We start from the raw sequence: 24395 nt of genomic DNA on the forward strand, positions 1-24395 counted from the left end.
GTGATTTTAAGAATCACGAGGATAGCAGAAAGGAAGAGTTAGTATGGAACAAGAAGGAGATCTTCCATGGTTCTGAGAACCTTACTATATTTAACTAAAGAGGAGCAGTATGCAAAAATCTCAGGCAGGAAGAACAGCAGAACTTAAACTACAGACAATGGTCAAGTAAGAAAAAACGTCACAGAAAAGACAGCCTGTTTTTACCTTGACAGAACAGCAGACAGTTAAGGATTGGATTGTTAAAACTACCTACTGCTTTCATACACATCAGACTACTTGTGCTTAACCTGTAATTATTGATGGGTCTGATTTTCACCTGGCAAATATCTGGAGCTTTCTGGTACTCAGGTTTCTCTGTGGGTTTGTCTACATTAGGCAGCAGCGCAGACATTCCTGACTTAGTCCTGGAACTGCTATCAGTATGTTGCTCAGCCTGATTAGTTATGCTAGGGAGAATTACATATTAGCTTGCATGCAACACTAGGGTAACACATCTCTACTTCTTCCAGGATGTGAAGAAGTATCTAGAAATGGTAGATGAACACACCCAGAGCTGGTTCAGAGGTTGCTTCATTGGACAGGATAAAAAAATAAGCTTTAAGTTAGACATTTAGTACTGGATGCCCTTGAAACAACCTGTAAATCTTGTCTTACTTTCAAACACTGCTCACCAAGTGAATTATACATTATCCAAAAAAATGTTGGGGGTACATGAATAAATATCTGTGGGGTGGAGAGGGGCAGAAGAACATTCAGATGAAACTTACAGGTGGCTCATCTCCAGTTCCCAGGACAAACATACTGACTTTCATATAGCCTTTAGCTCCTGAATTTGTATCTTCAGGGTCACTCAGCAAAAGCCATTTTCTCATGACTGCATGGCCTAAAATAAAACCAACACCTGTCCTCAGTAATATCCATAAAATCAAGGTCAAGTTTTAAAAAGGCGTACTTTATCCTATTAATTATTTTTAAAATTTATTCTGTCCTAGACAGGTTTCAATAGTGCCATTAAAACCAAGAAATCTAGTGGTGTTAAAATGCTGTGGCATAATAATTCAGTGACATAATTATAAAATATTTTTGCGTTATTTTTCACATTTCAGGTCTTTGATACCAAAACTAGTCTCCAAATTTTAGGTGCTCCTACTCCATCTTGAAACCACTGAAAGGAGCTATATATTGTTGGATTTTTAAAAGTTAATACTTGAAGCATCAATCTCAAATAACTTTCTATTAACTTTCTTCTTTTACTTCAGAAATTTAATGAAATGTTTTAACTTCAAGTCTCAAGCTAGGAAAGAAGTACTCTGACGTAACTGTTACTTACCAGGTTCATCATAAACATAGCCAATGTCAATCTGAAATAAAGATGAAAGGCATTACCTCTGAAGAAACATCAAAACAGGAAAAAGCTCGGGTAATTCCCCTCGAGTTTTTCATGAGTACTACTACATTGTTCTCTTGCCACAAACAAAACAAAGTTTACACAGTGTTTTCCTGAGGTAAGAAACAGATAATACCTTACATTGAAAAATGGGGGATTTTGAATGGATAGAGCAGCCAAGAAGAAAATGTAAGAAAGATGTATTGGAACTAACAGCTGTAGTTACTTTCTTCTTTCCTTAGATCCCCAGGTTTTTAATTTATCAGAGACAGAAGATGGGGCTAGCTTACTGCTTCTTCGATTCCCTGTGTTCTCCCATTATTTCATTATCAGAAAGGCCTTTCAGAACTCTTTTGTTTCTATTTCCTGCTCAACATCTTCAGTTCCAGAAACGAAGCTTTTAAAAAAATTAATAATTTCCTTTTATTTTTATGGGCAATTGTTCCCTCCACTGTGTCAAATCTGGACAACATTGCACATATACCATGACTGTATTCATTGTCTCAGATTTCAGACATGTTCAGGAAGGTAAGTATGTTTGCTCATGGCAATTGGGGCTCGTATTCCTTGCATGTAAAGACTTGAAAGGGTGATTTTCTAGAGAGAATTACCCTTGGGTTTTCTCCTGGAATGTGTGTCTGCAGGAACAGAAATGAGCTGAATGGCATCCTGTCATCAGCTTTGTGTATGATTAACCATCCATAGAGCAATATATCACTATACGAATCACTAGAAATTACATAGATAATAAGCAGTGACAAGACAAAGCAACCAGCTTTGTGATAGAAACTGCTTCATTTAGAAAACAGCACTCTTCCAAACTTGAATATTTTTGTGAAAATGAATTTATGCAGTACAAAATAAGCAAACAGAAAATGCAGCCAACACTGATACTGGAAATGTTATCATAGGGGATCCCAATAGCCGTTACAATTGTCACATGAATTCTTTGGCTGTATTGCTTTAGGAATACCTTCAACAGGCAGATGTCTGTCTCCCAGTGTTTATCACAACAAATACGAATAAAGACAATCTCACTAATAGCTACAGAACCATAGAAAATACTTAAACTAAGGGACTTTTCCACCACGTCTTTTACTTAACGAACTTCTGACCAAAGGAACACCTTTCCACATCGCTCCAAAATGTGTACCTTTATGCTTCCATACGTATCACTACTGTGCCTACTGGCTACCTAATAAACATCTATCTTCCAACCGTACCTTACATCAAATGACCACCCTGATACTTTTTGAGGAAAAAAAATCACCTTTTGGTAAATATTGTTTCTCTTGGATCCAAGTTAGAGAATTTGTCATACAACACATAAATCTTTCTTTAACAATATTCTTTTACTCAAATAAGAAAACTGTTTACTAGTGCTTTGAGCAAAGGGTCTCTATCATGACAAGCAAGACACCATCAGGCCATTCTTTGGTCCCATGCAAAAGCAGTCTAAATTTAAACATTTACAACAAGTACTTAAAAGATTTCTCTCACTTACTTAATTTAATCTATTTATGGAAGTTGTTTCATACCCACCTTAAATTCTCCCATTAGACAATCTGCTCGTAGAGAATGAGAATCATACACCTAAAAAGACATACGAGCATGAAACAGGAATGTTCCTAAGCATCACAGTGACACAGCCAGAAAGTGCTATATGCATCCAGCAGCCTTCTGAACATGCACCATTTTTTCTTACCCGAATGCTAACTGTTTCATCAAGCAACTCTAAAGGAGTCATGTGGACGTTGTAGAAAAATATCTGTGAAGGTAAAAACAAACAAAAAACCTGTCTTAAAAGGGCAAACGTAATTCCCTGAACAGAAAGTGCAAAAACATTATTTTAAGAGGCTTGTGAAGCATGTCTGTCACAGTACTGTTACCCTGCCTTCTTGCTGGACACCTTATATGATAATTCAGCACAGAACAAAAACCTAAATTTAGTAACTAAACTTAGTAAAAAATAGACAAAAGACAGTCACAGCTTCCATCTGAATGAATGCGGTAGGTATCGCTGTGCTGCAAACTTTCAGCACTGCCCTTGTTTCTTGCTCTGCACTTCACATTTTCCTCAGGGAATGTCTTCAGGAATTACCAATTTTTCCAGGACATTCAACCTTGGTCTAGCAATCTCTGTTGTAGCTGTCAAAAAGGTCTTGTTTAGGGCTCGTGGTGATAGTGATTGTAATGATTTGCATCAAGACCACAGGAATACATTTGATAGTTTGACAGCATGAAGATAAATACACTATTTATTAGCTTATTTGTTAGGGCTCATGGTGATAGTGATTGTAATGATTTGCATCTTTGAAACTCAAGACCACAGGAATACATTTGATAGTTTGACAGCATGAAGATAAATACACTATTTATTAGCTTATTTGTTTTATTAATAGTATGCACTTCACTAAGCTCTGTCTGTGAGCCGAGCTATACTCCAGTCAGTACTTTATCCAACAAAAGGGATACATAAACATGGTCATTTCTATTCCATTTTTGGCCTAGTCTGGATACTGAGACTGCATAGGAACTTAGTACAAGGTACAACTGGCTTTCCCTCTTCCCTTTTTTTTACCACCACTTCATAAATTTTGACTGCTACCTACAGCTTAGTTCAAGACTCAAACTTTCATAACCTCCTTGGTTTTGCTTGCATGTGTTAAACATGCTTGTTTTCCACTTCCAAAATCTTCTGAATTTCCCACATGTGTCCAGATAACGAGAGTTATCCCTCAGCATTCTCTCCATTAAGCTTATGCTTTGCAGCATGAGTCTTACAGGCATGGGATCACTCTTGTGTCCCTTATACAGCTTTGAATTTTCTCCTGCATTTCAATGTGGCTGATATACAGACCCCTGCCTGGGCAAAGAAATGTAGTTGTGCTTTTACAGATCATGGGTAGCAATGCAATGACATTTCCAGATTCTGTGGGGCAGTCATATTGACCCAAAGCATTACACTGAAAGCTCATTTGCACACATCATAAAAGATTTCTAATCATTTTCCCGATTTTATAACCTGCACACAACTATTCAAAGTCATTATTACGCCGCATGGCCAACTGTATCAAAGCACATGTTCCATACATCTCAGCTGAAGTTTGACTTCCTTCTAGATAGCTTTATCTGCTAAGACTGCCAGGGATAGAGACATGTTTAGTGATGTGAATATATAAAGAAAGGGACTGGGAACTTCTCTATGCATATTAGCTATAATTACCCTTAAATACTAGCAAGTTCTTATTCATTGATCATAATGAAAGCTGTAATAACTATTTTTCTACATTTGATAGCATCAACAATTCGGCTTCTGTGTTCTTATGCCACTCACTTCATCAAAATAGGGGTTGTTTCCTCTTTTGATTCTTGTTCGATGTGTCTGACCGCAAACATGAACTTTGACTACCGGTTTTATGTTATTTCCAGACAACTGACGACCTTCAATTATTCTAACACGAATCTGGGAAAAAAAAAAGGCAAATATTTGTATTAATTCATTCCCTATACTATCTATCATCCTACTGACAACATTTTCTTACTATACCACCAAAAAAGTTAGTCAACACCGAAGAAGCTGGCAGATATGGACTGGACAGACTTTTCAAACTTAATTATGATAGCAAGAATAATTGGTTTTTTTTTTACTTCCTTTCACTACTTATTTTTAAAGCTGCAGCTATAGTTTGAAATATGTACAACTATACATAAGGTTCATCTAGATTTCAGTCAGAACTGTACAAAATTGGACATCTCTGTAACAGGCAAATTTGAAGAATACTTTTGAAATACAGGTTTTCAAATGAAGAGGCTAAATGTCTCTACAGTGCACTCGACTTGCACAACCTGACATTAGAAAGCTCAACATGACCTGGCTATGTGAGCTTGCAGACCAAAAAGCCAACCGTATTCTGGGCTGCATCAAAAGAATTGCAGCCAGCAGGCCATGGAATCATAGAATCATAGAATGGTCTGGGTTGGAAGGGACCTTAAAGACCAACTGGTCCAACCCCCCTCCCATGGGCAGGGACACCTCCCACCTCCACTAGGTCGAGAGAGGTGATTCTCTCACTCTCCTCAAGTCTCTTGAGGCCCCATCTGTACTGCGTTCAGGTCTGGTGCCCCTACATAAGAAGGACATGGACCTGTTGGAGTAAGTCCAGAGGAGGGCCATGAAGATAATCAGAGGGCTGAAGCACCTCTCCTGCGAAGACAGGCTGAGAGAGTTGGGGTTGTTCAGTCTGGAGAAGAACAGGCTGCAGGGAGACCTTACAGCAGCCTTCCAGTACCTGAAGGGGGCTGACAAGAAAGCTGGAGAGGGACTGTTTACCAGGGCATGTAATGATAGGACGAGGGGTAGTGGTCTCAAACTGAAAGAGGGTAGATTTAGATTAGATATTGGGACAAAATTGTTTACTGTGAGGGTGGTGAGACACTGGCACAGGGAAGTGGTGGACGTGCCCTCCCTGGAAGTGTTCAAGGCCAGGTTGGATGGGGCTCTAAGCAACCTGGTCTGGTGGAGGTGTCCCTGCCCATGGCAGGGGTTGGACCAGATGATCTTTAAGGTCTCTTCCAACCCAAACCATTCCATGATTCTATGAAATTATGCTCAGGCTACATGAAAGGAGCAACGTCTTGTCAGGCAGGAAAAGTGAACATGCAACATTTAATAAATCTATTACCTGGAAATCTTGTGGTTTGTTAGAAAGGATTCTCCGTGTTTTCTTTCCTTTGGTGATGCGTTTAGCTAGCTGGGCTTCCTTTGTACCACTTGGAACTGCTGGTGTGATACCACCAACTGGACCATCCAAGCCATCCTCATAACCTCCATCATCTTCTCCATCTCATAAAGTAAAAAAACAGTGCAATTAATAAACAAATAGTACAGCTTGATGTTAAATGTACAGCAGTAAGTGTCTGATATCCAGGAGCTGCACTAAAATGGTATTACTATCTCATGTCAACTATTTTTTTGCTAACCACATGCTTCCAATTCCTTTTGAATGCTAGTTATTTTCACCTGCTTAAGAACAAATTTCTATCCTAACCAAACTAAGTGTAGATCTGTCCCTCTTCAGGACGTAGAGTATCTAACACAATTCCCATACACTTGTTTTGAACTAACTGACTGGAGCTGTAGCAAAGTACAGTTCAGCTGTCATCGTCACCAGACTAATTCAGTATAAACCAGAAGTGATAAATTTTATTCCAGCTGAAGCTGTTTCCCAGCAGCAAGACTAGGCTATTGCATAGCACTGGCTTTTACTTCAGAATCCTGAAAACATGAAGACACTTGTGGTCTGCCATCTAAAACAAAACTGTGAATCCTTCTTCACAGCATTTAACTGTGGAATAAGTTAGAGTTTCTCAGTAAGCCTCTTTGACAGTTCTGAAATCACAATACCTCTGTGGAAGGCCGTTCAACAACCACGTGACACTACAATACTGGATCATATGGTATTGCAAAACAGGAGCCGTAAATATCTATACCACAAAACTGTGTCACTCCCTCGTGCTTCCAGCTTCTTTTCTTAACTGAAACACAGTGTTTATGGTAAAATCTACAGGAAGAACGAGCCGTATCTCTGACGGTTAGCATTAACAGAATGTTTGTTAACTTTATGAATTAGTTTGCCAACACAGAGTGATGATCACTTCGCATAATGAAGTCCTCAGTGATCTCTGCAAGAGCTGTGTAAAACCACAAAGACTGACATACCATGTATTTTATAACCAGAAGACGCCACCTCCCTAACATCTCTCAAAATCCATCTGCCTGGATGGATAGATGCAACTGATGGATTACACACCCTGCCTTGGCACTTAATTTTTAATTTCTGAAACTGAGCTGTAGTAACCCCAGCTGGGGAAGTGATTTCATTTCATGGGAAATAGGTATTTGCAATAATTAACTAAGATGTGTTTGATAACTTGCACTGAAATAAATATCATGCAGTTGCTGGATACCAGCTAAAAGCCTGCCATGTTTAATTTTACCTGTATTACCTTATAGTTCAAGTACATTTTTAAAAAGCTATCAAATAAGCTCATATAAATAAATTCACATTTTCTTCCTTCAGGTCCACGTTTCTATATAATTCCATCAAAGTGCAGTAGATTTTGTCTTTGCTTTACTTATTCCTGCACTCCTACAGAACACCACTCAGTGAAGCTAGTGGAATCAAAATTTCTCCCCCAGACGACTCCTTATCTCAATTTTTTCCCTTCATATGTTATTATCTATCAGCAGATAAGGGTCAAACTGATTTATTTCCCCTTAAATATATAACATTTATTACATTTACTTCTTTCTGCAGAAACACAGCCTGGATACTAGGGTAATTATTTACCTCTCAACTGCAAAAACCTGCTGTTACTTCACAATTCTTTTAAGAAAGTTCTTCTAGAAAGCCAGAGAATCTCAAAAAAGAGATCTCCGCAGAAACCTGGTTAAAATTATTTATAGAGACCACAGAATATTCCCTACTGACCACAATATTTCATAGCTTAATCAAATATCAAGCCCAATATAAGATACAACAGTGTCTTTCAAAACTTGCTTATTCTAGAGGAAGAAAAATTAATTAAGAAAATCTTTTCACAAAGTTCCCTGACAATGAAAGGAATAGAATATATTTTGCCACAAATGGGACTTCCCTGCTTTTTTGCTTAGCCCTAGTATTACAGTAGGTACCTGCTGTTTTCTTGAGCATTCAGAAACCTTCCTTTCCTAAACAAAAGCCATTTTGAAAAGCTTTTGAGCAGCATCTTTATTTTCTAACTCGATTCCACTGAAAAAATGATGCTAAAAAAATATTTTATGTCAGGAAATGTCAATTTTATTCCTAGCTGTAGTTCTGAATCATCTTTGATTTCTTTTAAATCACCATTTGGCAGTCTTGACATGCTTGCTTCTGGTTACATTTTTTCCTGATGAGCAATGCTGCTGAATCACTTTCTTGCCTTATCTTAAATGATCTTTTAACAATGTTCTGAGAAAAGACTGACACACCTTCTTGTGTATTTGTGCCTCCTGGATCATTTGGATTTGCAGGTCCAGCTGGGGGTTCATATCCGACTACCAAATCAATTGTTGCCTATAGAGAAATACACATTTTTTTATGTAGTATTCACAACAATTGACTTAAAGCAGTAAGTTGTTCTAACACTGCACATGAGCAGTTAACTATTCATAGTCACAGCACAGTTTATAATAAAATTTCAGCTATTAGTAAAGTAAGAAACTGTTATTAAACTAGAGATACATACAAACAATAACGATGACACAATTTGCAGCTAATGAAAATGGCGCTAAATCACTATTTAACAAAAGGAAACGTGTTTATATTTAGAAAAATCAGCCACATTACAAGTGTATAAGATGTTCCACAAATGTTAATGTATTTAGTTCCACAATATTCATGGCAGACTAGGTGATATCTTAAATTTGCAGGTGGAAAAACAAAGGCAGAGAGAAATAACACAAGCTGATCAACAACGTAAGAAGTCTGAACCATAAGCAAAATTTCCTATCTGGCTTTTCTAATGGCTTGTTCATAGCTCCCTCCTGGAGGAAAAACACTGTGTCATTTTCCATTCTAATTATAGAATTGTCTTTCTTGTGCTGGATGGTTTTGGATTATTGAACAAACCATTATTATTCCTGGTTGCCACAGTAACATGAGGAGTCAGCAAGAAAAGCCCAACCCTGTGACCAACTAACCATGATATTAAACTACAGCTGATTAAACACTGAAATTACCCTTAAAGCCTCTCACAATTAAGTGTACTAGAATGCAATATGAAGTGCCTTAACAGCTAGACTGCACAGACACAGTGAGGTCCCAGTTCTAGAAACTATTTTGTTAATAACTAAGTTAAAAACCAGTTAATAACTCTGTTAAATTTAAACGCAAGCTAAACCAAGTTAAACAAGTTCTCGTGTAACTTTCTGAACTGAGCTAGCAGTGAGCACGTACATGATGATGTGCTTCCTAGCATCTGTGCTATGACACATGTGGATATTAGAAAGAATACAGCAACAAAAAATGCATATGGGAACTCCGTCTGGTACTTAGGAAAACGCTCTTGTGTAACATCAGGCTGATTTCAATGCATACGCTGGGGCCCACAATATTTACAACACTTATGTACAAATACATAATACATACATAGAAAACAATTTATCTGACTTAAAGCATATTAGACGAATTCAGATGGCATAGCCATAATTATATCTTGTTATACTTTTTTTCTGTCCAAGCATTTAATCTATAAAGTAAAAACAACTTGAAAATAATTTTAATTCATTATTAGCCCTGTTGCTCGAGCATTTTGATCAAAAATACAGTAAAATAAGGAAATGTAAGCCACTCACTCCAGTTTCTTGTCCCCTTTCATTTAGCAGAGGTATGAGTTTGAAGGGAAAAGATCTGCTTTGGTTACCTACAAGATCCTTTAGCGTTACGGACGCACTGCCAATTAATCTGAAATGAAGTAACAATCATCATTAGAATGCAAGTATACATCAAACAGAAAGCTCTCTCTTGTCTTTTGCTAGTGTCTGTTAGTTGACCAAACAACTCCAGCCATGACTTGAAAACCCAAGACACAACAAACGATCAACAAATGTTATCTAATGATTGTGTACTGCTAATTTGTACTGTTTCACTGCACTTAAATGTGCTGGTGATCTTTATGGAAGACACCGCTTTAACTTAAAAGAGGTTAAAAACCTGTATTTAAATAAATTTCATGTGTGTTTTTGAAAATAATCTTCTGTGTAACTTTCATCAGCCATATCACTTGTTTCAGCCACTGAATTCTCATTGGTAAACTAAAGGATGTAATACTTTCCTCCCCTATATAGCTTTGCAAACTCTGAGATGAGAAGTAATGTATAAAAGCTGAATATGACAGCTGTTGTACCACACAGAAAGGGACACAAAAAGACACACACATCACTGTAATGAAAACAATGACACAGAACAAATGCAACATTAACCTTCTTGCCCATACTCTACATTTTGGACTAGGTTTATCTGCTTTCCTCTAAATTCTCAGACTAATGACTCATTCTAATGACTCTAGAGAGGCCTACCAAAGGAAGCTGCCCAGGATGTCTGACATTATGTGGTAGACTCTCCTGAGCTACTTCCTCCTACTTTGGGACTGCATCTGTCACCCTCACCCTCATCTTTCAAAGAAGTGAAAACTTCATTCGCTTTTAACCTGAGAAACTTCTTTTAGGCAGAGTTTCCAACAGGATGGTACGGGTCTCACGATACCTGGCCCTGCAATTCGTTCCCGTAGTATGTAATGACAGTTTACTCCTATACTAAAGTGGATTACTGGAATAACTGAGATTTTTGCTAATGAAAAGTCCCCAAGATAATTTCACCCTGTAAATATTACAAAGAATATGTTTCACAAACAAAATACCAGCTTTGCTGCCAAAGTGGAAAAAAGATTTGTACATGGAGAACTGAACTAAGGTCCCTTTGAGTAGATTACAGTGCTTTTTCATGGAGAAGCTAAGCACGCCAGGGCATTTTTGACCTGGAGCAAGAACATTACTATAGCTACTCTCAGGTGCTATGCCATGAGAACATAATTTACCTTTTGCAAAGTACGTTAGGATAGGTAAATATAAAATATTAATTTCCTGCAAATACACATTCCAGGTACTACACTTTACAACTTTTGTTTAGCTGTGCACAAAAAAGAACTACACTTGCTGTTTGAACTATCTGTTAGAAGTACTTTGGTGCTGTCACCTCCTCTGTCAACTCTGCTTTCCCAGTTCAGCTCACTCCTCCAGTCCCGCTGTCTTTTTGGTAGTTTTGACACGTCACTCAAACCTTTCACTTCTGTCCCCCCAACTGCCAGAGCACAGGAATATTCCAGCTATGGCTCACATACTCCTCACACACAGGGGATGGACTAGATGTGACAAGCAGTTTAAGATCAGGCCATGATACAGAGAAAATGTGTGAAGCTGTTCTAAACTGTAAGAATGACTGTAAATGAAACTCTGATGTCATTTCTAACACCTACCTCTCGTCCCTTTACTGAACAGACACCTGGACTCACTATTGTAGTCTTGATCCGGCATCCTTTTAAGAACTGTGGAAATACACCTACTTACGTCAGTGCGCATCAGACCAACTCCAGGTACACCTCCACTTTGTACAAACTGTTGCACAGAGCTGGACGTTAGCTGAGATGCCAACTCCATGCGTTTCTCAACTTGAGGGAGCTTAAGAAGCAATTTCTCCTGTTGTGCAATCAACATTGCATTCAACTCACAAGCCAAATCTAGATTTGGAACAGCAGATGTAGACGCAGTGGTCTTATTTATCCCTCCAACTGCACAATTATTTGACATTGCTTTTGATATGATGTAGCAAATCCTGACACCAAACATTGGTGGTGTCTCCCAAACAGAAAGTGGTTTTATCTCCCCCCCCGTGGCTTCAACGTTCCAAACATTGGCGTTACACACAAGTCAAGTAAGTATGACATTGCACACCAAAGAGAACATCTCCCTCTACATTTGACCACGCTTTTCACCACAACGCTCAGGTTTCATGCAAACAGACATTGATATTATTCAACAGTCAAAAAAAAGCAGGAAAGGTTCTTTCTATAATGACTGCAAATCCCAGAGCAGTTGAGGGAAAAATACTGGGGAGCTTAATGCATTTTCCCCTTTATTATATAGCCTCCTAACATGTTAATAGCTTTGGAAGCAAGTATAATACAAGCAAATGGGAAACAATTCCTACAGTTGGAAGAAACAAATGCTTGAATTTAATTTACACAGCTGGACACTGAAAGAAACCAATTTACCTTCACTCTTTTTCCTTTAATACAAAGCTAATAAATAAAAAAATTCAATTCCAAATATTCTTATTTTCCTCAAATCCTTCAACTGTGACTATGCCTTCCCATTTGAGGATAACAAACGTACATAGTCTGAGGTATCATCAGAAGGGAAAAACCCAACAAGTGACCCAACACCAGCTAAGCCAAATCTGATTCTAGGGAAAGGCAAAGAAAATCTGTTCCTATGTACATTTGTACAAAAATTCTGTAGACTTGCTGATTTGATTTGGTATGAGCTGGAGTGACTTCCATGAACTCCAAAAAGCACTTCAGAAGCCACCCAGTCACAGATCATCTGGATGACTGCTTCAGCAACCCCACCCTCCGATCTGGTGACTTTAACTCAAGAACAGCTGATCAACAGCAGTGCTTTTGAAATTTTTCAGTGTAAATTTCCATTTCCACATCCTCATCTGTCCTGTGCAAATGATAACTGTGCGCACATTTGCATACATAGCAATTGTTTTTAAAATTCTGACCACCTCCGGAAGACTGAAGAGGGAGTCGGTGACATAGGCTACTTGCTTGCCACCAGTTGCCTGTAAAGTCCTTTGTTTCCCCCTCCTTTAACAGGTTGGGCAACAGTAGTCTCCAGTCTTTTTCCACTCCAGCAAGAGTGAGAAATCTGATATACACTGCCTTAGCCTACTTCTAAGCTTTAGCCAAATTCTAAGCTTTAGTCAGCTAGTCTTTTGCCTTCCCCAAGGTAGGTCTTCTCTCTGAAGACTTTTCACCTTCAGGCAGGATTACATGCAACCTCCCTCTGAAGTCATGACTCTCAAGGTGACAGGGAGTCCTTTCTTTCCAGCACAGCTGAAAAGACTTCCTGTCACCTACTCATCCTCAAGGGACACTGCTCTTTGCTGGAGCTATTTCAGCTTTCTTCCTCTTGCCCAGGCAGACAACATTTGCCTGTTTAATTCCAGGTCACACTGATCTCCTCACATCATCAAGTGGGATAGTTTCTGCTTTCAGAATAGCTCAATACATCCCCTGACCTTTCGTTCATCAGCTGTTTTGGCAGTAGCCAGCAAATGAGTATTGCTTCTTAACTCTGCTGAAGTACCTTTCTGGCCGTCCCTAAGACTTGTATATGTTTAAGGGCCCAGTCAGTCGGGTCTCTTAAACTTTTCCAGCCTTGCAGAAGCAAAGCAAAAACCATGTTCTGGCACAAGCAGGATAAACATTTTGGTCTCCCACTGAGTAAGACACCAAAGATAAATGCAAAGTCCACATTTAGAAGCAGATTTTAAACCACTTCAAGTATACCTTATCAATACGAGGCCTATGGTACTTTCCTCCCAATAATAAAAGGGAAACACTTCATCAGCATGAAATCAGTGAATTACTGATGACCAACTATTTAACACAGTGCTGCATTTGTGCCAAAACTAATTAATCTGTTAGTGTTGTGGTTAGCACTTCCTGTTAGCTGCCCAAATAACCAAGAGAAGTGAAACTTCACACCCATGCCTGGGATCAGGAAATGCTAACTCACAATACCAACCTTTTTATTACTCCTCCTCTGTTTGAAGGTAGCAATTTACACTAAATTCTTTAGTATATCAAGTCCTGCAGCTGCTTACAAGCTACTTTTACTGGAAGCCCAGTAATTTCAATCCCCTGAGACTCAAGCACTTAAAGTCTTTTGACTTATTTTTAAAGGTTTATTTTGCCAGAGGTTTATATTGATTATTCTCATCAGGAAACCCGATCCTACACTGCAGTTATAACTGCTACACTTAACCCTTCCATTAGAGATTTGATGCTACAAGACTCAACACCCACCTTCTGTTGTTTGTGCTGTTTGAAAATTTTCATTAAGAGCAAGCCAAATATTTTTATCTTCTTTAGTTATTTGATAATACTCTTTGCAAGAAAAACATTTTAAAAAGAAACAAAGTGAGGATACTATTTTGTGCAAGGCAGAAAATCCCCAAACTTAATCTTAACCAGACTGGATCTTGCATACAGTGTATGCAAGGAAAACCTGCAACTATGCACAGCCCCACTAACGTGGAAAAGAATCCACACGAAAGGGTACAGCTGTAGGAGGATTCAAAAAACTCAGAAATTAACTCTGGAAAATACTGAAACATGATTAAATCATTTGCTGCGCTCTTCATTTGTGGCTGCATTTTTCTGCCTGAAAAAAGGGTGTGCCCAATCTGTTTTTCCTCTGTGTTGCTCGGTTACCAACTACGCAAAGAACCTGGGGAAACACACAGTCCCAGTCCCAACTCTTTCACGTAGAATGAAAACCACTTCATTCAGACACGGCTGTAACTTCCTGTTAACATTTCTTTTCTTAACCTCACAGGACAACTGGAGTTACTGGGGTTTGTTTTGTTTGCTTTTTAACTACATAAAGATTTGAGAGTTTGAAATCTTTCTACTAACAGCATTAGACATAATAGAAAACAGATGTGTTCTCTTTTCAAACATCTTTATGCTGGAAAATGTAGCTAAGCATGGATGGCATGAGTCCACTCCAGTTTATTCCTGTGACGGTCTGTCTGCATACATGTCACTGTGGTTTGCTTTATTTATCTTTTCCAATGACTGTGTCTTTTTACCAAGAAGAGCACTCATTTAATCTATCTGCAGAAGTTTAGTGATCCTGTAAATGAAGCAGTAAATTCTATCTCCAGGAAAAAAGAAACGGAAAAATATCCCAATGTTCTTTCAGGCTTGATTTACAGAAACATGCCAAAGCAATGAGTTAAGTGCTTTGGCACAGTGCAAAAACATCATAACATTCACAATGCTCCTTCTGCAGAGTGTGCATTGGCCAGGAGCTCCGTGAGTAAGCAGCCAGAGAGAGGGAGCTGGGTTGAGAAACAGAGGGTTCTGCTTCTAGCCTACGCTGCAGCAAAGAAAGGCGGCAGAACATTTGAGCAAAAGTTGTTTCTGCATTGAAAATAACAATAGCAATAGCCACTGCTTATTTTCCTGCAGAAGAGAGAAAATAAAGCCAAAGACATGGGGTGGCTTCTTCTCAGTGGTCTTTCTCGGGTGACACAGTCCCCTACATGCATCTTTTACACGCGGAAACTAAATCCTAATTCAATCTAGACTTTAAAGTAAAATTAATAAAAACATGACCCTCTAAAGGAAAGATTATTGATTTATACTCAGATCCCACTCAGCTTAAACACTAGACAAATGACCCAAGTTAATAGGTCTACTCATGAATAATGGCAAAAGCAAATGGCAAACACTGAGTTTCTCAAATAATGGGCCTTTGTCTGTGAATACCTCAGTTAATCACATCAAATTTATATGTAAAACTTAATACTACATTGTCCAGCTCTCATTTCCCCCACCTCTCTTTTTAAACAAAAAGCTATCATTACCATAGCTCTCAGTAGCAAGGGCCTTAGGTAGGCATAGTACTCCATCTTTCCAACCCTGAACTAGCATGCACACAAAGCAAGGATGTGGCACCTGCATGCTCTTCTACCAAGCAACTTGCTGGAAAGCTGCAGAACTGCAGGCATGTATGTAATTGTAGACTTTTTCTTAAGTATCAAAAGAGGATGCTGTGAAAGAATGGCAAAACTATAATATGCTAGTCCTAAGTCTCTCAAACTCAGTAAACAGAACCAGTAACTCTACAGAATTACAGGTTATGCATGTATTACATGCAAGTAGTACGTGGGAAGCCTATTCACTCTTTCACATGCTCCTTTACCTAAATGTGAATGTTTATTAACACCAAATCTCTTCTGCTGTTATGGTGTTTTGTGTCTTTTAAAGAAATCCAAGATGACGTTTCCTATTATCTTGTTACAGGCAGGAAGCCTACTCACACGTTTCCCACTTCTCATCCCATTATCCTGTTTCCCTGCCAAAAGCCCTTCCAAAAACAACATACAATGCAAATATGTGGTGGTTACTGAGGATTTATTTGCAAAGAGTATTACCTTGAAGGTGCTGGTCTGTCTTTAATATGGGCTATATCTATTTTTTGCACAGCTCCATACATGGAAGTAACCTTCCCAAAGAATTTTACCGGTTTTCTTTTTAAATTGTGCACAGAATAAGTAAGTGCTGGATAACTTCCACTGCATGAATCCAAGCAAAACAAACAGACATTTGCACAAGCTTGGGGTTAAGTGTTAGGAATAGGAGTCCAGGTGATATTTACAAATACAGTTTGGAAAAACCAAACCAAACCAAAAACCAACCAAAAACACAAACACATGCCTGCTTAACTCGGAACCCATGTACAGAGTGAAACATTTTAGGGGCTTCAGGTAAGCACCTTCCTTTATTTTCTGATACATTAAAAAATCCATGACAAAACTCTGATTACTGGCAAGCTTTTCTATATCAAGTTCTGTGACTTCTGGAATTTCCCTTAAGTCAGAGGGATGCAATATATTCATGCTTTACTGACCCAGAGGAATCTCAAGAATGAAAAATCTGAGGGTATCCAGTTCACTCACAGTGATTTTACAGCAGAGCTGCTAGAGCACTGTAAAAACTGAATTCACATATTGGGAGGAGGCAAAAAGTAGAAAAGGAAAGCTAACAGTGGAAGTGGACTACTATCAATAAATATTAATGTGTGCCTAGCTCAGTGCCCTAAAATATCCAAATCTGCCACCAATTAAAAAAAAGGAAAGAAGATGCAGTGAAATCTTACTCCCTTTCAAAACAGTAACAGCCAACATTGCTTGGCACTGACAGAAAAGAGCGAGCGTGAGAGCACAGCAAACAGAGACAGATCCTTGTTTAAAATCTAGGACTTTGTATACACAAAGAAGTAGGGACTCGACGTATCATTTTTTATAAGCTGGGGTTTTTTTGTGCAGATTTTTAAAAAATCACCACAAGTTATACTTGTTCAAATACATATATTTACTTTTTAAAGACAAAAATCCTATTACTTCAGCAGAGACAGGCAGATCTTAACCACTATGAGATAGGTAAAGATTAAACACATTGATGAAGCTTTATCTTGTGATGCATGTTAAGAAAGACCTCCTAGACTTTGCCAGAGCTTTGCCTACAACCATGTTTCAACACTAAATAACACACTCTGTTCCTGCTGCAGATTATATAAAATAAAAGCTTTCTGATTAGCTTGCTTGTTTTCAAGTTCAAGATTTTAATGACCGTGTAAAGAACTCATGCTTCATTAGACCAGGAAGAGCACAGTAGGAACAGGACATTTCACAGCTCCCACTAGCTAGGACACTCAAAAAACCAGAAAACCAGATTCTATTCCCAGGACAGTTTTTTTATTTTATCCAACATATTTATTCTGATGACTAAGTCGGTCTCCTGGGAGATAAGTCTAGGACTTGAATCCCTCCAGACAAGATAGGAAATTGAACTTAGGCTTCCTCTCTTTCCAGGCAAGACTTAAGTAAGTGATGTAAAATACAGCCCTTCAGAGAGATTTTTAATGATGGTTAAGAACCTTAACTGCACTCTGTAATGTTTGGTCGTTTGTGTTAGCTGTGTTCTGAGAATGCCAATTAAGAATTCTTCAGAACTGCTTTCTGGACACTTACTATGTGTAATAGTCTTGGGTACTGCCCTGCACCATTCTGCAAGATGATAGCCCGCACCAGGTATCTGCAGTGGCATTAATCTAGTTACACAGGGACCTCTATTACGAGTGAGCACCAACTGAAATATGGCACCTGTGGTTTTCAAATAAGAGTAATAGGTGAAAGGATCTAAATTTTACCCAAATTCTGCCTTAGATGCCTAAAACATCCCTTGAATTTAGCTTCACCATGTCTAAAATTAAGTATAAAAAGAAAGCTAATGCTTTGCTTCAGAGTAACAATCCAGCTGGTGAGGGACAGAAAACCCGCTAGCTTATAGGCTACAAGTAGGTATCACATCAGAAACCATCTAACTGCAGCCATCATTTCTCTCCAGCAACTATCAGCTCCATTTTTTCCCTGGATATCTGTATTGAAAGTTGGGCATAATACTAGGAAAAAAAAAAACAACAAACCAAAACAACCAACAACAAAAACCAAACATACTTGTTTTGTCCAATTGTTTCAAAATCTTTCACAATAATGGTCAGGGAGGATGAATTATCCAGAGCAATTCCTTTCAAGTCAAATTCAAGAATCTGAACAAAAAAATAGAGCAAAAGCAAATTGTAATTACAAGTTCTCTGTAAATCAATTAACAGCAGAGTAGCATACACAACAAAATTATTCAGAAATAAATTTTGCATTTATAAGAGACAAAGTAGACCAGCTCACTTTTGCAAAACCAAAGTTCAAAATGTGAGGACATGCTCATAGCACATTCTTGACTTGCTAGTTACCAGGAAACAGAAGCTGAGCCATAACCTCTTTTGCAGTCCCACTTCCTCACACTAACATAGATATTTTATTATCATTCATAAAATCTGATAGCATTTTCCTGCAATACTGGTCGAAGTCAGATGCTATTGAATTTAGACAAATATTTGTAGATTCCCTTTCCTTGCATTCCTACTTACAAATTGTAACAATAATCTTTAACTTTCATTTCTGGTTGTGAAAAAACACGACTAAGAAAACATTACTGAAAATGCAAAATAGGACCAATCCATCCGACAAGTAAACCACGAGGAACTTCAATACATGATTTATTCTAATTCTGTAGCATTTTTTCCTGGTATACAATAAAAGATCCAATTATGTTCCCATACATGTGGCTAAGCAATGGCTGAGTATCACTTGGTCCAAAGTAACAGAAAATAAAACCAGGCCACAAACTCACCAGATAGCCATCTACTTTTACACAAAAACATTACTTCATGAATTGCAATACACGGCACAAGATGAATCCGTTCACCTACCTTTACTAACACCTTGAGAGAGCACGTATCACTAGTTCCTGTTTCTAACTGATATTCACAACCAAGAACAGATTAAAAAGAATTACCTCATTCCAAACAGGATTAAGTTCACTATCAATTTTCTTTGTTTTCTTTTTTTCATCTGCGAATACAAACAAAGTGTGATGATTTGTTTTTGGTAAAGCACAAAACAAACTTTAAGTTTCAATTCTCTTCCAGTAGCTGCACATTTTACAACCAAAATGTCCCCTCAGCAATTTTAATAGTTGAGGCTTTTAATTTTGGGGTTTTTTTCAGCATAGCTAGATGTTATTCCCAGAAAGCAAAATTAATGTTTAGGTTTCTCAACCTTTTAAGACCCTTGACTGCAGCTTCAGTAATGATGAAAGAATACAGACTGAAAGACTTGGAGACATCAGTAACCTCTAAGTGATGAACTTCAGTAGTAAAGAAAATGTGTTACGCATTTACAACACCTGAGCTACAAAATACCTCTAAGTGTTTAGCTCTGAAATAAAAGCACTTGGAAAAAAAATCTTAAGAAGATATGCTTACAGTGTCAGCACTTTATGCTTTAACTGAGCAAATATTATCAGAAATACACATTTATATGAGAGGAAATGCAGTCCTTCCTGAAAAAAATGGTTTCCAGAGGTTATGGTGATCACTTCACTGACATTTACTGTAGCCTAAAAATTATTAATTTTCCACACTTCATGGTAAAATTTGCATTTGGTCAATGTAGAAATCATGGGAATGTGCGGTGTGGTGTAAATTATATACAGTGTGGCGTTTCAATTCAAATTCCTTCTCCTGAGAGAAATCACAAAACTCAAACGTTGCAGAGGCCCTTTGCAGGTCCCCTTCACCCACTAAAAAGGGAAACAAAATTCTGTTCTTAATCAGGTTCAAAGCAAGTAACATGCACGGCTTTATTTTCACTTTTTTGTTGCACTGTACCGATGGAGAACCAGTCTTGACACAACACTCAGAGGCACAAAAGAATGCTGGCAAGCACACAGCTCTCTAAACAGAAATCACATATCTCAGTGATATTTAAATAAGTTTAAATACAGTCAGTAAGCTAACTGCTGATCTATAAAACGCTCAGCCACCACATGAAGTTTCAGACACACTCCTTGCATTTTAGGACTACAGTAAAGGCAACAGCATTTTTATTATTTGCAAGTTATGGCCATACTTTTCAAGGAAATATTGCAAAGACCTGGGAAGCAAGATTAAAGATATGCCATCTGGGCAAGTCCGTGCACCCACTATTCAAGCTGTAGACTGTGGTGGCTCTTTTTATTGCATGAGAGTGGGATGCACTGGAAGAAAAGAAGTCAGCCCATACTGCAAACTGCGAGAACTGACTCACATTTATGTAACAGGAATTGTCTACAATTTATACAGGATATTGACTCACATTGTACCACAAAGGAAAGAGCATTCATAACTTGCCATGCTGTGCACTCACATTTTGCGGAACAACGGACTAATTGACAGGCAAGTAAGAGAAGTTCAACTTCGTGTCATCTAATAGGAGACAAAGCATTTTCAAAACTGAACAGCCCAGAACATCTGGGGTTTGGCATTGGTACTCCAAGTCCTGCTACAGTGGGGGTGTCAGGGAAAAGATGCTGACAGTGCTGGTGGAAAAAGGAACAGTTGCAGCTGAGAGTGAATCACAGACCTGATCCTGACCGAGTTGATGGATAAAAGTCTATGATCCTCGTCTGAGATCAAACGTAACTCTGTAAGGAAAGCCCTGGCTTGAACAACATCACAACAATTCCTGACAAAGAGTAACATTTTCCACTCTGGACTACCCATTTTCATAAAAAACAAGCCTAAGTTTTATGATTCCACTACCATTATATAGTACTAAGAAAAAAAAAGTGCTATGCATCTGTGTGAAAGTTGGATGAAAACCACTGGGAAACACAGCTGACAGTGGGATGTAGTTGTAATTTCAGCCAGCCTGACTGTAGCATTCGCATTCCGCAAACAGGCATTTTCCTCACTTTACTGATTTTCTTTTAATCATTCTTGTAATGCACTGAGATTTTTGTTTGGTTTTTAAATTGTTGGCAAAGAGCTTTCTTCTTTCCACCAAAGAAAATCTTTGCCAAGCAGACTAAGATGGACTGCCAGGTTATTCCAGGAGCTCACATAAGTTTCAGGCCCTCCAACTGGTAGGGAATCCAGCTACTGCCTTGGTACTGCAGAAGAAATCATGATTTGCTTTATCTTGATAGAGGTATTATACTACCACATGTTGTTTAATATTCTCAACTGGAAATCAATGCAATAAGAACTTAGTGACAGTCAATAAGATGCCATAGTGTTCAATAAATTCATTCAAGCTGAGCTGTTTAAATAATAACTGTTCCATCATTAGAAAGATAATTATGGTATGACAAAACAACCCATGCTTACATATTACATTTTTTATTCTGTTATAACAAGCATTTTTATCAATTTCAGCTGAAGTAAACATCTTTCAGAACAGGCTCAAGTCTAAGATTCAAGAGAGAATCACATTGCAGTTCACTATGTTTTCCATAAAGCTTTTGTGAATTAAAAATTAAGATTGCACGGTGGCAGACTTCCACAAACCAGGAAATTAGAGTAATTTAATTCTCTGCAAAGCAGAAAACATAAATGTAGTTAAAACTATACTCTAATGCTCTTTCCTTTCACACGCTGAAATATAAACTAGCATAGCTATGAACTGCTGTAGGCTTGCTGGAAAGCTCTTAGGTTAAGCACAAATACAAAAACGAATTTTATTCAAGTTGACCCAATCAAACTTAATGCCATTTCACATCAGTTTTTAATGCATGAAGCTGAATGAGGCAGTCAAAAAGAACAATCAAAGCACTAAATGTCCTGGCATGGCACTAAACGGCACATATAAGCATCTGTGTAAATTTTTAAACCCCATGACAAGAATCTGACACGTTTTTCTGCGGTTTGGTATACCTGACGGACCAAAGGAATTGCCCTGGTTCAACCATTACCACTTAGGGCCACTTCAGCAAATAGCAACCATTTTTCATATTAATTTAACCAATAACACACAGAGTGTGTCACTCACACAGGGTGACCATGAACTCGGAATTCTGCAGGAACAGCACCCAGTTCCAGACAGCAATACCCGTTTACTCTCAGGGTGTAGTTCTCTTTGAACAGTGAGTGGCTGTTAAAGTAAATAATATAAAACCTCCATCCCATTGGACCCAACAGAAGCGTGTGAAAAAAAAAGTCAAATACTTGCACAAAATCCCTCTATTGTAAATAAGATATCACAACAGAAACAGCTCCTATTTCCTTTTAATGTGCACCTAAGATATGTCACTCTATTAATTGTACTGCCTGTACACTCTACAACTATCTAATCAAAATCTGATGAAGTCTACTCTATACATAGATGAAACTACACTAACTTATGTGTGTTAACATGTAAAGTGTTTTCAAAGTCACATACATACCGGTAGTTGTAGGATCATGGCCTTTTTCTTCACAGCATAGGAGTAAAGGTCTGATCCTGAGAGATCCTGTGTGTTTTCATGGAAGTCTTAAAATTATTGAACCTGACATCAGCAAAGGCTGTGCAGGTTAAAGTTTGAAAAAGCTAATGAACAAAACACTGTTTAACAAAATGTCGACTTCCACAGCAATTTTTTTGTCAAATGAGTGCTGTTCTCTGAGACTTCTCCAAGAACACTCTAGAGTCAAACAAGAACGTGAAAATGTACTGCAGGGCTATGGCCAAAGTCCTGGAAATGCCTGAGTTTTTCCCAGTCTGGAAAATGAACTCCCAATTGTGTTTTTTATGTCCCCCAGGAGCTACAGTGGGTATGGACCACGGTTAAAAACAGCTGTTCTTTGACATACACTTTCCCCAAAATAAGACTGGTTTCCCATCTCTACACACTGACAGGGTGAGGGGGAACAGGCTGTCTATTAAAAATATCTATAAACAGACAGAAGTTCAAGATATTTCAGATATGATCCCTATGCCCTTGCACCTGGCAACCAGGTACTCCACTTGAAAATTAAATCAGAGATGCTCCAGAGCTGGCAAGAGCCTGGTACTTTCTGGCCCTATTGAGTCTCTCTGGACAGAGAGAAAAAAATCAGACTGCTGGTTTGCAGTAAAACCACATAAAAAGAAGTGGCAGGTCTAATGGGAAATTAAATATCCTACTAAAAACTGTCACAATTATGAAGTTGTATTTATGACATGGTTTTGCATGTCTGTGAACATTAAAAATCCCAGTTATAGCACCTAAAGGACAAATGTAAACTCACTGCTTTAATGTCTGTTACCCAGGTCCCGTGTTTGGGTAAGTGAAGGACTGAGAAACAAATCCGGCAATGCAGAAGATAAAAAATAAATCTGTAACTCCTGTTTACTAGGTAAAACTGAGTTGCTTTAGAGCACACAAACAAAACAAACAAACAAGCAAACAACTATCCCCAACCCAAACACCTTCAGTAATGGTGCTACTGTTTTTCAACATCCTGGTAATTACAACAATAAACCAGTCACCATAAAAATTGGTGTAACAGCGAGCAGCGGCTGTGCAAAGTAATCAAGACAGAGGAATTATTTTTTCAGATAGAAAACAAGGTAAGCTTCAATATCAGAATTAAAAGTGGATTTATCCATGCAGTCAATTTGGGTTTTCAAAGCAAAGGGCTAAGCCTTGCAAAAGCTTGTAAAATGTGGATCCTGAAACAGCAGCACTGCTGACCAGAAAAGACCAATGTACTCCACCCAGTTCAAATTTCATTCAGGTAACTCCTGTCTCTCTAATTAAAAAGTCTTTCCTAAAGCTACATCAAATGCAGCTTCAGGAAAACATGCTTTCACAGACGTTCAAATACTTACATAAGGCACTATCCTTCAAAAAACCTTCTCCCCGAGTATATTTTCAGTACAGTTTTCCTTACCTTTAAAAATAACAGAAACAATAGGATCGGGTTTCCCGAACTTGGTTTTAGGGATATTGTTAGCAGATTCCACAATCACCCGCAGCATTGTTTCCGTTTTTGTCTAAGTGTCGATAGTTACCAAAGATATTCAAGGAAGTCTTAAGTTTCAAACTCCTCAACTTCTAGACTGAAATGCGAGCAGGAAGAGGAGGCAGGGAATAATAGCTGGTTTGCAGTAAAGAAGGTCTATGGGTGGATCTATGACGGGGTAGCTACTGAAGGCTATGAAAAAAAAAAAGTACCTGTAAATCGACACCAAGTTCTGTGCTGCTGCAGAAGAAGAGCTCTCGG

General features: G+C 38.3%; 1 protein-coding gene across 2 annotated transcripts in view; it reads right to left on the minus strand.

Annotated features, from left to right (window-relative positions):
* Positions 1-24150, minus strand: part of MYOF (myoferlin) — a 65793-nt gene extending 41643 nt beyond the window's left edge. For both annotated transcript variants that reach the window (XM_010180823.1, XM_010180822.1), the window contains exons 1-12: positions 24063-24150; positions 19187-19242; positions 18289-18380; positions 9768-9876; positions 8395-8487; positions 7138-7141; positions 6073-6233; positions 4725-4853; positions 3093-3155; positions 2930-2980; positions 1331-1361; positions 768-883 (exon numbers count right to left, since the gene is read on the minus strand). In XM_010180823.1, coding sequence (XP_010179125.1) covers positions 768-883; positions 1331-1361; positions 2930-2980; positions 3093-3155; positions 4725-4853; positions 6073-6233; positions 7138-7141; positions 8395-8487; positions 9768-9876; positions 18289-18380; positions 19187-19242; positions 24063-24150 — 993 coding nt within the window. The remainder of the gene's footprint in view (positions 1-767; positions 884-1330; positions 1362-2929; positions 2981-3092; positions 3156-4724; positions 4854-6072; positions 6234-7137; positions 7142-8394; positions 8488-9767; positions 9877-18288; positions 18381-19186; positions 19243-24062) is intronic.
* Positions 24151-24395: the final 245 nt, after the last annotated feature.

The sequence above is a fragment of the Mesitornis unicolor genome, unplaced genomic scaffold, assembly GCF_000695765.1.
Source record: "Mesitornis unicolor isolate BGI_N332 unplaced genomic scaffold, ASM69576v1 scaffold683, whole genome shotgun sequence".
Taxonomy (NCBI): Eukaryota; Metazoa; Chordata; class Aves; order Mesitornithiformes; family Mesitornithidae; genus Mesitornis; species Mesitornis unicolor.